Here is a 12,783-nt window from a genome sequence, read left to right on the forward strand (position 1 = left end):
GTACGTGGACTAAAATGACATCTAACTCCTGGACAACTCTGAAGTTTCCTGAAAAACGATAGTCCTTCTGTAAATGTCTACAACTTGTTTCTGTTGCAGGTAAAACAGGTGGTTTCCTGAACATCACTTATAAATTACTATGTAAAATTCAGTGGCCAGCCAGGTCCACATCCCTTAAGGAACCCTAAACACAACACACCAACACTAATTGGTGCTGGCACCAATATCCCAAGCTGGTTGGCTAAATATAAATCAGGGTCTGTACTCAACAAGGAGCCAAAGCTTTTTGGCACATGGAGCATCTTTGGGCTGGTCAAAAAGTCAATAAATAAATAAATTACAATCAAACCCATCTACAAACTATCCAGCATTGCTGGGACCTACTCTTAGGAAAGCCTGTCAGGTAGCCATCGAGATAGGATTATTCTGAGATCTAGCTTAAACACTCATTGAAAAACAGTAACAACACCAGCCATTTATAAGGAATTTAGGTATTAGGTAGATCTTAGAAATATCCTTGTAAGGTAAATCCTAGAGAGGTTAAGTCATTTATCCAGTGTGGCTCAGGAAAGCAAAGCTGTGTGGCTTCGATCCTATGTTCATTTCACCATGACTCTTGGGGTTAGGAACAGTTTTTGAAATGTCCACAGACTATACCCATTACAAGTAGAAGTCCTAACAGGAGTCAGCTACATAAACAGCATCCTGGTCTAGTTCCTGAGATCTTATTTTAAATTAAAGTATCTGAAAGTAGAGCAATGACATTCATGCATGGGAGGATTCTCTTCTCACCCAAAATAAAACAGTATAAAATTCCGGTCTATGTTTTGGGCAGAAGCTGCTTCCTTTGGGTCCTGGCAACAAGTGAATGAAAATCTGTATGGGGATCTGGTCCAGGTAGGAAGTGAATATAGGATCAGGGCATCCATCCTGATGCCACCAGGGATTGAGAAAGTCAACTGAGGCCCCTTTGACCCTATAAGCTTACTCTAGGGATATGGAGAGGTGGTCCAGTAGAGATTGCTCTTTGGTTGAATGGACCAGCAGTGGAAGTAGTGAGAAAAAGGAGGTTGTCTTCTGCACATGCTATTCACTAGCCAAGTGGGACCTTAGCAGGCCATGCTTATGTATCCTACACACCCACATAATCCCTGTGAATCTTACCACACAGGGAGCAGGCTGGGCAAAAGGACACCTTTTGGAGGTAATGACCTTTCATTATCAAACAAGCCATAATCTCTGAAAATAGGACTTCACTAGCATGATCAGGAATTGTAACCACTGTTTTCCAAGAGTTGGGAATAAGTGAGTGATGGGGCTTCAGTCTAGCACAGCCTGGTTCTGCCTAGAGACTTCACAAGAACATTCCTCACCAAGACGTTGGCTAAGGTCAGTTTCTTCACTCTCATGCAAAAGTTCCATTGTCGATTGTTGAATCAATAATATACAAACCATTAATTAAGAGGAAGTTCAGTTTCTAGTGGATAATGATCTGTCACCCAGGTACATAACTTTACCTTGTCCTTTGACTCCTGCTATCTTCTGCTTTTACTCTAAGCCTTCCCATTCTCAAAGCCTTGCCTCTTTCTAACCATTTCTTCTTTCCTTTTTTTTTTCTTTTCTTTTTTTCTTTTTTTTTTTTTTTTTAAGGCAATGGAATAAACTGCGTTTTCTACTATCAGGCTGCCACTTAGCTGGACCAACTTGAAAAAGTTGCTTAAGTTCTTTGTTTCTCTTATATGGGAATAAAACTCAGACTTATACTTCAGGTTTGTTGTGTGGGTTGAACAAGACAACCACACAGAATGCTTAGAACAGTGTCTGGCACAGAGTAAGCACTCAATAGAAGGTAATTGATGTTACAGGTTTGTCAAGAGCTGAGGGGAGAAACCCATTGTCAGAGTGGTCGATTCAGACAATAAGCCAAAATGAAAGTAACGTTCAAGTCTTTAATCATTTCCTCTAATAATATGAGTAAGAAAAATAAGTAAGAATTGAAATAGAAGAAAGTGCTGACTCCCTGATTGTTCCATTTTTCCTTGTTGAGAAATGGGCTAGTGGATTGGGCAGATGTGAGGATCATCTCACTGCCTAAGGAGCCCAGAACAAAAGGCTCCTCCTGGTTTACAGGTGAGAGCTACGGTGAGGAAAATGTCTTGGAGACCTACCCACTTCCCATAAGGTGAGACCGAGGTCTTGGCCTGGAGGAGGCCTCCGAATGGAGGAACCTGAGCTAGGAATGAAGCTATGCTGAGAGCATGTCCACTGGCGGCGGGGGGAGGGGGGCTGAGCTCTTGCCTGCAACTCCCTTCAGAGGCTGTGGTACACTGGCTGCAGACCATGTCTGGTGTGAAAGGGCAGCCTTCCGCCATGACGACCTGTCAGGGAAAGCCTTTGCAATTTGCCTATGGTTGGGCCCAATAGGATTTTGGCCATAACCCAGATTCCTTGGGTTATTATTAATCTTACAAGCACACACACACACACACACACACACACACTCCATTTGTATAAAATCATTTGGAACAATGTAGAACCTACTGAGATTTTTATTGGGAAGAAAGTGTTACTTCCAGAAACTAACAGAAAAAATAATTTTTAATAAATATTTTTTGGCCTCCAAGTTTCTTTTTCTCTTGCAGATCTTTTATTTTTATTGTGGTAAAATACACAACATAAAATTTACCATCTTAATTATTTCTTCAGTACACAGTCCAGTACTCTGAAGTATGGTTCACACAGTTGTTCAACCAATCTCCAGAATGCTTCTCATCTTGCAAAACTAAAGATCTTTATTCATTAAACTATTCCCTATTCTCCCTCATCCATCCCAGGAATCTTTTTTACACTACCTTTTAGGCTTGCTGATTCTTCCTCTTTTATTTGTCCCCTGCCACCCCCCGTTATACAGAATGATTTCTCATCTTCATCATTCCCAAGACTGTCTTGGAATATCAAACTGCCTGGCCCACACAGCCCCACCCCAGGTCAATGAGATGCACTCTCCTTGAGGAGACAGGGCAGCCACCTTTACTACTACAGATTCCCTTTAACGTCTTGGCTATCCATTCATCCTATATCGCTTATCAGTCTTTCCACAAACAAAGATGATGCTTGCCCCACAGGACTTCTAGAAACAAAATTGATTTTATTTCATTATAAAATGAAATTATAGGGACCAGGAACTCAATGAGAAGACTACTGCCCTTATAATCATCCTTCTGGAACAATTCCCAAGACCTTTGACCATGAAGCACACACACTCAGTATATATATAGCATTTTCAAATAATTTTTTTTTTCTGGCTCTCTAGGTGATGTGTTGACATTCTTAGATTCTCACGTGGAATGTAACGTTGGTTGGTTGGAACCTCTTCTGGAAAGAGTTTATTTAAGTAGAAAGAAAGTAGCCTGTCCAGTAATTGAAGTCATCAATGATAAGGATATGAGGTAATACTGTCATATTCTACAAGATACTTATAAGTGAGTCTTTAACAGCATTAGAAAATACTGGTCATATTCCTATATGCAGATTTTTGCAAATCTAAGAAATCCACAGTTTATCCATTTAAATAAATGAAAACATATAATAGATATCTTGGGATCAGAGGTCAATCAAATAGTTTATTTGATCATCAAAATTCTTAACTCTTAATACCAATAAATCATAACACTCATTATCCAGTTCTTTCCTCTTTCTATTCAGCTGTGCCTAAACCCAGAAAATATTTATCTTCCTTAAGATTAGCTCATCTTTTTATGGGAAATATACATATGGTCCTAAATTGTTTTTTTTTCCCTCAAAAACTGTCAGAACATTATTAAAAGAAAAGTATAAGTTAAAAACTAGCAATCCAGCCAATTAGTCACTAATGCAAGTTGTACTCATAAAGTTGCTTGAAATGTCATTAAAAAGTTTGTGATAAAAAAAAAGTTTGTGATAATCTACAAACATTTGTATAAACACTTTATGTCATTTATTTGAACAAGACATGATATCGGGTTGATTAAGTATCTGTGAATGATCATCTCAGGTAGCACTTTTGTTTTTGTCCTGGATTAGTTACATGACAGTGGACAACTTTCAAAGAGGCATCTTTGTGTGGCCCATGAACTTTGGTTGGAGAACAATTCCTCCAGACGTTGTTGCAAAAAACAGAATTAAAGAAACAGATATAATAAGGTAAGTGTATGAAATTCAAGATTAGAGAGCAATCGTGGATCTTTTGATAAAGCTGTAGGAAGCAATTCCACAAATCAGATATTTCCTGTCATTCTGTAGACCATCAAGAATTATAGCTTTAACCAATAGATGATCAAAAGCAAGCAAAGTTTTCCTAAGATATTACTTTTCCACTACCAAAACTCATTTTTAAATGGTTAATTGCACTTTATTCAGCCCCAAACCCAGAGAAATTCACTAATACTATTCCTGCTCTCTGGGATTTACAACCTAAGAAATAGAAACTAATTGAATATGCTGCATAAATGTTATATAAACACACATAACGTTAAAGCCAACATGAGTAAAAATTAGAAGAGTAAATAATAGTAATAAAAATATTGTAATAATAGCTACTGTTAGGATTTTCTTTTCAATTCTAATCCTACCCCTTCCATGGGAGGGGTGCCAAATTCTATGAATGAACTGAGAAATAGACACAGAAGGCGGATACGAATTAAAAGTGGGGATATATTGCTGGAGAAGCTGAATTGAAGAACACAGCTTAGACCTAAAGCCAAGGTGGGGGCTTCTGAACACTTCTCCCAGTCTAGACCTGCAGGACAAGCACACAGCCAGCCTCAGGCAGAGCAACAGGAGTCCCAAAGCCTTCCCAGTGGGAGAGAGAACTTGAGCAGACAAGTGCTAAGAGAAAGCCCCAGCCCAGACTATGCACTGTAGCATTTTCTCAGAACTTAACCCTCAATAAAGCACGCCTTATCGCTTGCTAGGTGTGGTGGCTCCAGAATTGATATTCCTAGCAAGTCAGGTAGGAATGCTATCATTTATTTAGCACTATGCATTTAACCCTCTCTGTAACCCTAGGAGAGAGGTGGTATAATATTCCGATAGTAGAGATGAGGAAATTGAGCCTAAAAGAGTTAATCTACCCAGGGATATACAGCTTGTAAAATAACAAATTGGAATTCAAACCGGTATCTGCCTGAATTTAACACGCTTGCTCTGATCCCACACCTGGAGAACCTCTTTGTCTTTTTTTCAGACTCCCATTTTGAGGGTCAGTGCAATGATTGAGTTTAGATTATATTCCGCATGACATTCCAGACTGCATCTGGATGGACTAGAAAAGACATTTGGCATTCAGACGGCATATGTGTTTAAATGGTGGGAGAAGGGAAGTAGGTGTGGGGCAGGAGTTAGCTACCCTTGAGATTGCTTTATACCCTAAACACAAGACAGGCTCTCCACACAAACCTCTTTCGCCTGGCTCAATGGTAACCACCATGGAAAGTGACTCAAGTATAGCTGCTGATTGTCTTGGCTAGCTGCTGATGCAAGTGTAGTTCCTATCCCCCATACTCTATAACAGTCATGGAGGCTCTGGGGTCAGACTCTTTGGATTTAGATCTCAACTCTATGGTTGGCTGGTGGCTTAGTGGTTGAATGTCTGCCTTAGGTTCAAGTCCTGATTTCAGAATCCTGAGATTCTGAGGACTCCCTGTAGGGAGCTTGCTTCTCTCTCTGCCTGTGTCTCTGCCTCTCTTTCTGTGTCTCTCATGAATAAATAAATAGTCTTTTAATAAATATAAATATATAAATAAATCTCAACTCCATTACTTCCTAATGATGTGAGCTTTAGAAAGTTACTTAACCTCTTTGGATCTGTTTCTTCATTTTCCCATTAAGACTAATAGAAGGAGCTACTTCTGTTATCTAAGAATTAAATCTGATTACATATCATGCTTTACAAAATGTTTACCACATAATAAGCTGTCCTAAAGTCTGTCTGTAGTTGAGGCGTCTAGGGGAGTGAGAGATCCTCGAGTGAAATTGGACCACCTCAACTGAACCCCTGATGGATATCATACTAATCTGTGACTTTGGGAAAGTTTCTAACCATTTCTGTGCTTCAGTTTCTTAATGGTACATACCCACAGGATTTTGTAAAGTCTGAGCTGTTTATAATATTTACACAGTGCCTGGTACTCCCGTAGCACTATTAAATACGAGTTTAAAAATAATATATCTGGAGAGTTTGTGTCAGAGAGTAAAGGGCAAATAAGAATCCTACTTCCAGGCCCCTCCTTTACTGACCCTAATCAAGCTCTGCCACCATGAACCAGGGGACTGATGACTTCAGTGCTATTTATGACCCCTTTCCAAGACCTCCCCACACATGATAGCTATTTTGAAATGTCTCTTAACTCCATCACAACTGCACAGGGGACCCACTCTGAAAGTTGAATTCCCATGACATGAAAGTTTAAAAAAATAAACATTTCTTTTTGTAGGTGCCCCGTCATGGCAGGTGGATTATTTTCTATTGATAAAAATTACTTTTTTGAACTTGGAACATATGACCCTGGACTTGATGTCTGGGGTGGAGAAAATATGGAGCTCTCATTCAAGGTATTACCAAGTGGTCCTCAAATTCTCTCTACAGTTAAGAGTTTATCATTTGGTTTCATTTTACTAATATAATCAGATATGGGACTGCCTCCGGGAGCAAATTTCACAGAAATTTTAGGGCCTCTGGATTAATGTTTTAATATCCCAGATTAAATTTGGAAGAATCAATAGCTCTCATAAAATTTATTAGAATTCCCTAAAATTTTATGACACTGTTTCTACATGTGGCTATAGGGGAAATAATTGTCCACTATCCTGTATAAGTGCTGTGGGATTCATACTTCATACAAAATATCTCCAGGAACGTTTTTCTAGTATATCAGAAGTAATGAAATCATTCAGTAATGGGTCACCGTAGACAGCACAAGTAACAGAAGTAAGAATAGTACCTTTAGAGCAGGCCATCAACAGGCAATGGTGCAGCAACTTTGGTCATCTCAGACAGTTCTGGGTATTTATAGTTATTGATCAACAGCTAAGAAAACCCTGGCAGCAGTCAGAGTGAAGAGAATCCAAAAGACAACTGCTTTCTTGAGGAGTGGGGTAGTATATAGTAACAGGAGTATTACTTTGAGCTCATTTTCAGTTTGTATTCCATAAATCATACGGATCATCCCAAGATGTGAGAAGGGAAAGTTGAAAAAATGGAAATATATACTCCTTTCCCTGATCCAACTGAAACAGGAGTTCATATTTTATACTTTGGGAGTCAGTGAGAATTTCTTTATAAAATAAAAACATGTACACTGCAGAGTAAGGAAGAAAAAAATATATTTTACAAATCCTAACATGGTCCACAGCCATGTAAAAAACTAAATAAACCTGTTGAGTTCAATTTGAAACTATTGATAAAGATTTGAGAAGTTGAGAGTACTACTTCAAACTGGGGGGAGGAGGCAGTGGTCACCAGGTGGTTCCTTGTCAGTGTTAACTGCCCGTGATTTGTGTACATCATTTGATAATTACTGTTTTTTATCAAACTGTTCCAGGTGTGGATGTGTGGTGGTGAAATTGAGATCATTCCCTGCTCCCGAGTGGGCCACATATTCAGAAATGACAATCCATACTCCTTCCCCAAAGACCGGATGAAGACAGTAGAGCGGAACCTGGTGCGGGTTGCTGAGGTCTGGCTTGATGAGTACAAGGAGCTATTCTATGGCCATGGGGACCACCTCATAGACCAAGGGTTGGATGTCGGAAACCTCACTGAACAACGGGAACTTCGAAAGAAACTAAAGTGCAAAAGTTTCAAATGGTACTTGGAGAATGTTTTTCCTGATTTGAAGGCCCCCATTGTGAGGGCTAATGGTGTGGTAAGTTCAAGCAGCACTCTAAATCCTGACTCCATAAAAATAAATTTGTAAAACTCTTGAAAATATGTGGAAAAGAATGAAAGATTACATTATATGTAAATACCAAGTATGAGTGCAGATGGCACCGAGCATGGTTAAGAGTTAGATACAGGTGGACTTGAGGGAGCCTTTTAGGCAGCCATGTTCATTGATGACTTCATCAAATACCTACTGGTATCAATAAACCAGACAGCATTTCAGAACTGGATTATAGGGTGCTGTATAAAGCAGACTTGATTCCTATTTATGGAGCTTAAAGTTGAGTGGAGAAAACAATATACAACTATGTAACATTTAAGTAAAAAAATAGGATAGCTCTCACTTGGGAAGCGGTCACAGGTGATGAATCCTTCTAAGCTAGAGTATTCAACTCTGAGACGATACTGAAGCCTAGATCTGAAAGACAAGTGTCACCCAAGCTCTAAAGGAGAGAGTCTTAGGCAGAGGACTCCCTTTGTGCAAAAACTCTGAGATAGAGGACCGTCCAGGCACTCAAGAAGATGAATATTGTTAGGGTGTGAAGGAGAGAAGAATGACACCAGATGAGGAGGAGGAGGGAGGAAGAGTCATGTCACATAGGTCCTTGTGGGCAGAGTAAGGATCGATAGTCCGTCCTTCCTTCCTTCCTCCCTTCCTCCCTTCCTCCCTCCCCTCTTTCCTTCCTTCCTTCCTTCCTTCCTTCCTTTCTTTCTTTCTTTCTTTCTTTCTTTCTTTCTTTCTTTCTTTCTTTCTTTTTTTCTTTCTTCCCTCCCTTCCCTCTACTGATGTAACAGGAAGTTATTGAGTAACATTAAGCAATGAGATAACATGATTTAATTAGATTTTTACAGATCTCAAACATGGGTTAAAAATAAAAGAAAGCATCAGACAATGACAGAGGAAATTCGAGGCACAATATAATGTACCAAAAGGGATGAAACCAAGCTCAACAGGTTGGACAGAGTAGAAAGCTAAGAACTAAAGCAAGAAAGCAGAGAACTTGGTTAAAAGTCATTTCAAACCCATTCTAGGAGACAGGCTTCATTTGAAGAGGATGGCAAGTCATGAAGATATTTACCTTAGAATGGGTTTAGAAGGGATTAGTCAAGCCTTGACCTAGAGTGCTTCCCTAGTCATGAATATTTTTAATATCTTTTATTGTTTTCTCATTTATTTTTTATTTATAAATATTCCTGGCATTATTTCATTTTCTTTCAGTTTCCTTTTTCTTCATGAAAGAGATTCTCAGACTTGACCTCAGTAAGCCTGCCATTTGAGGCCATGTTTGTTCAGTTCTCCCTAGAAAATGAATTGTATGAACCAATCACTGTCTGCCTAGGAAATTTCCTGATGACAAGGACTTAGTAGAGCCTTTCTCCCTAATAGTATAGGGGAGATTCTGGAAGAGTGTAAAAGAGATGAAACACAAAAATTCAACTGAAAAATTAGTATAAGTGACCTGTTTGTATATAACATAATGTTGTATAAAATTGTTGTTTTTTATAGGTCGAAATAAGTAGCAGCTATTTCTGGTGTTTCAACCTGGTATCTTGTTCTAGGTAACTCATTAGGAAGAACACCCTGGATTTATGCACTGTTCAGATAATGTGTCTATAGAACGAACTCACTTTTTTTTTTTAATTCTAACCCCTGAGTAAGAAAAGAAATTCTCACCATAGTAATTTTTTTTCCTGCCCTAACAAATGTCAGCAAGAGCATTACTGAACTCTAACCACCAGAGGGAACTAAAAACCTACCTTTTGTATCCTCTGTGAGGCTAATTTGTATGAGTTCCCATGAAATTTTTGTAGCGCTGTCCTGTAACAGCCTTCTGCTGATGACTGAACTAGAATATATTAAAATGCAAAAAAAGATTTTTAAATTATTTTTTAAAATTCTATTTGTTGCCTTCCTTAGATAAATTATAACCAAAGATGCTGTTTGCTCTCTTCTGAAATAACCAGTAGGGAGCATTATTACCATTTAAAAAAAAAAAAAAAAAGATCGTTTTCAGACACTTCAGACTAAGATTAACTAGACCATTATTTTAGACAGACAATTTTGAAAAGTCCTGAGAAAATAAACTACAACATTTTGTTAGTTGCTCCTCATTTTCCTTTCTTTCAACCTATTTAGGAATTTAAATCCAGTGTAAGGTTTTTGTTTTCTTTTCTTTTTATAAGAACATATCGTATCATATTGAACCAAAAATATTTAAAGAATGAAACAACTGCACTAATAATTAGTCTTTATATTGCATTTTATGCTTAGCAAACAGCCTATAGCTCAATGTTCTGCAGTTCTGTGATAAACTGGGGGAACTCCACCTCCTAAATTGGAAAGTGAAATAATTCAAAATGGATAATTTAAAACTTATATACTGCCTGATTTTTTTTAAAGATTGAAATCATTTACAATAAAGGCATAAATACAATTCCTTACAAATCAATTTTTAAAACCGTTCATAATGAGATAAAGAATAACAACTGTTTAGGACTTCATAAATCAGTTCTGTGTGAAGAAAAGCAGTTTTTCCAGAAATTTTATTTTAAAGATTTTATTTGAGAGAGAGAGCACAGGCAGGGGGAGCAGCAGGCAGAGGGAGAAGCAGGCGCCCCGCTGAGCAGGGATCCTAATGCGGGGCTGGATCCCAGGACCCTGAGATCATGACCTGGGCCTAAGCCAGGTCAACTGAGCCACCCAGAAGCCCCCAGAAATTTCTGACTGGAAGGAAGGGAAACAAATCTTAGAGAAAGCAGGGGAGTGGGAAGCAAGGGAAAGAAAAATGTTCTCCTTCCATCTCATGCTTTTCTATGCTTGGCAGAAGGGACTGTACAAAATAAACACAAAGCAAACAGTTAAACCAGGGGTTCCCATACACTGTGCTGCCAGAAATAGGATCCCAGGGCCAAATGTATTTGGCAAACACTCCCACTGCATTCCCTCGTGTAGAGGAGAGCTAAACATTAACGTCCTGGAGGTTCTGTGAGGTTCTGGAGCAGTACAACCTGTTCAGCTGTATTGAGGCCAGAGTTTTCCAAGCCCGTGGGAAGATAGAATATTTTCTGAGTAGTCCACAAACACAGAAATTTATATTTATCTCTGTTAAAATCCAGAGAACAATTGGAGCACATTTCCTTTCTTTAATCTCCAGGATTATCCTGCTTTCATGCATGTCTATTAAATCTCTGAAGTTGATTTGTTCTGTGCGTCCTGACTGCTCCATTTACTAGCGGTGGTCGTCTCTTCCCATATTTGTCACTTTACATTGTGAACAGAGCTTTCTTTGAAGATTTCTTTTTTTTTTTTTAAAGATTTTATTTTATTTATTCATGAGAGGCGCAGAGAGAGAGAGCGAGGCAGAGACACAGGCAGAGGGAGAAGCAGGCTCCATACAGGGAGCCCGACGTGGGCCTTGATCCCTGGACCCCAGGATCATGCCCTGGGCTGAAGGTGGCACCAAACCGCTGGGCCACCGGGGCTGCCTAAAGATTTCTGATGGAAATTCTGTCCTTCTAGAGTAGTTTTACATGCCAGCCACCCCAGAAGTAATCACCCTGGTACTAGTTTTGGTTTTGTTTTGTTTTGTTTTGTTTTTTTAAGATTTTATTTATTTATTTGAAGGAGAGAGAGGGAGAGAGAGCATGAGCTGGGGGGCAGGGGAAGGGCAGAGGGAGAGGGAGAAGGACTTTCCACTGAGCAAGGAGCCCCACAGGGGGCCGGATCCCAGGACCCTGAGACATGTCCTGAGCCAAAGGCAGAGGTTTAACCACCTGAGCCACCCAGGCACCAACAACCTGGTGCTATTTTTATGTCGGTCTCAGTTCCTATCCAATGCAGGTACTGTAACCTTGCATCTCAAACCCAAATGAAGGTCCATGTAAAGGTCAGATTCCCAAGGGAGACTCTAGCTTCCTTGTTGTCTCCCTGTGCTACTGGGTACGTTGTTTTTCCCAGGACACCATTCTATTGAGGGTCTAATTCTTTAGTTGTCCATCTTTATACAGAAGACTGCCTGCCGTTCCAACTCTCTGGCTTATCCATACCCACATTTTTTCTCTTGTCCTTACAATCAATGTTGGTCCCTTGCCTACAAGTAGTTGCAATTTTTCCACTTGCTAAAGGGCTTTGTATTGTCTGATTTTGTTTCGTTTCCTGCATTTTTCTGGTCCCTGAAGATGCCCCTTACTTTCTTGCAAGCTAAGCTACGCATGTAAAAGTGAGGACCAACCCACTGAGCACCCTGTTATGAAGGCTTACAGCTCTGAGCCACGCAGCTGCATCATATACCATCCCAGAGTTAGAGCTCTGTGTTAGGCACCATGGAACAGGAAGGAGCACAAATAGTGTCCCTGCCAACAAAGACTTTACCACATCCCAGCTTGGAAGGCTTTCCTGAGGGTAGACTTGACTCTACGCAGCTCTTCTAGAAATCTAAGAAGTCTAAATTGCACTATTAACTCACCATCTCGTTAGCCTTGCCCAAGATGTCAAAGGGGGCAAGGGAATCAACATTTTTCTGCATTAAATGGTGACTTATAGAAAGCTGCCTCCATATTTGACCCTGCAAATCCATTAAAAACCTGGGGACCTGCCAGATAGTGCCTTTAAGGTTGGCTCTGTATTAGCTTTCATGACTTTCCTATAATGAATTGTAGCTTGCCTGAGTCATTAGGAAGATTCTGACAGGGAATCAGCCGGAATCTGCTGTTCTTTGAAGGACTCAATTTATCTATGACTCAGTGCCTAGGCACTGAAATCGCTTGAAGGGGTCAGCCAGGGAACAGAGCCCATAACTGTTGGTTTGATTAAATTGCAAGTCTGTGCATTGACTTTTAAAGTATGCATCAGGAAAACGTGA

General features: G+C 39.6%; 1 protein-coding gene across 1 annotated transcript in view; it reads left to right on the top strand.

Moving 5' to 3' along the window:
• The window catches only part of GALNT5 (polypeptide N-acetylgalactosaminyltransferase 5), a 46,802-nt gene that overhangs the window by 21,386 nt on the left and 12,633 nt on the right, over positions 1–12,783 (top strand). Inside the window, exons 4-7 of the mRNA XM_035696959.2 lie at positions 3,314–3,449; positions 4,063–4,182; positions 6,474–6,591; positions 7,581–7,904. Coding sequence (XP_035552852.2) covers positions 3,314–3,449; positions 4,063–4,182; positions 6,474–6,591; positions 7,581–7,904 — 698 coding nt within the window. The remainder of the gene's footprint in view (positions 1–3,313; positions 3,450–4,062; positions 4,183–6,473; positions 6,592–7,580; positions 7,905–12,783) is intronic.

This window comes from Canis lupus, chromosome 36 (assembly GCF_003254725.2).
Source record: "Canis lupus dingo isolate Sandy chromosome 36, ASM325472v2, whole genome shotgun sequence".
Lineage (NCBI taxonomy): Eukaryota > Metazoa > Chordata > Mammalia > Carnivora > Canidae > Canis > Canis lupus.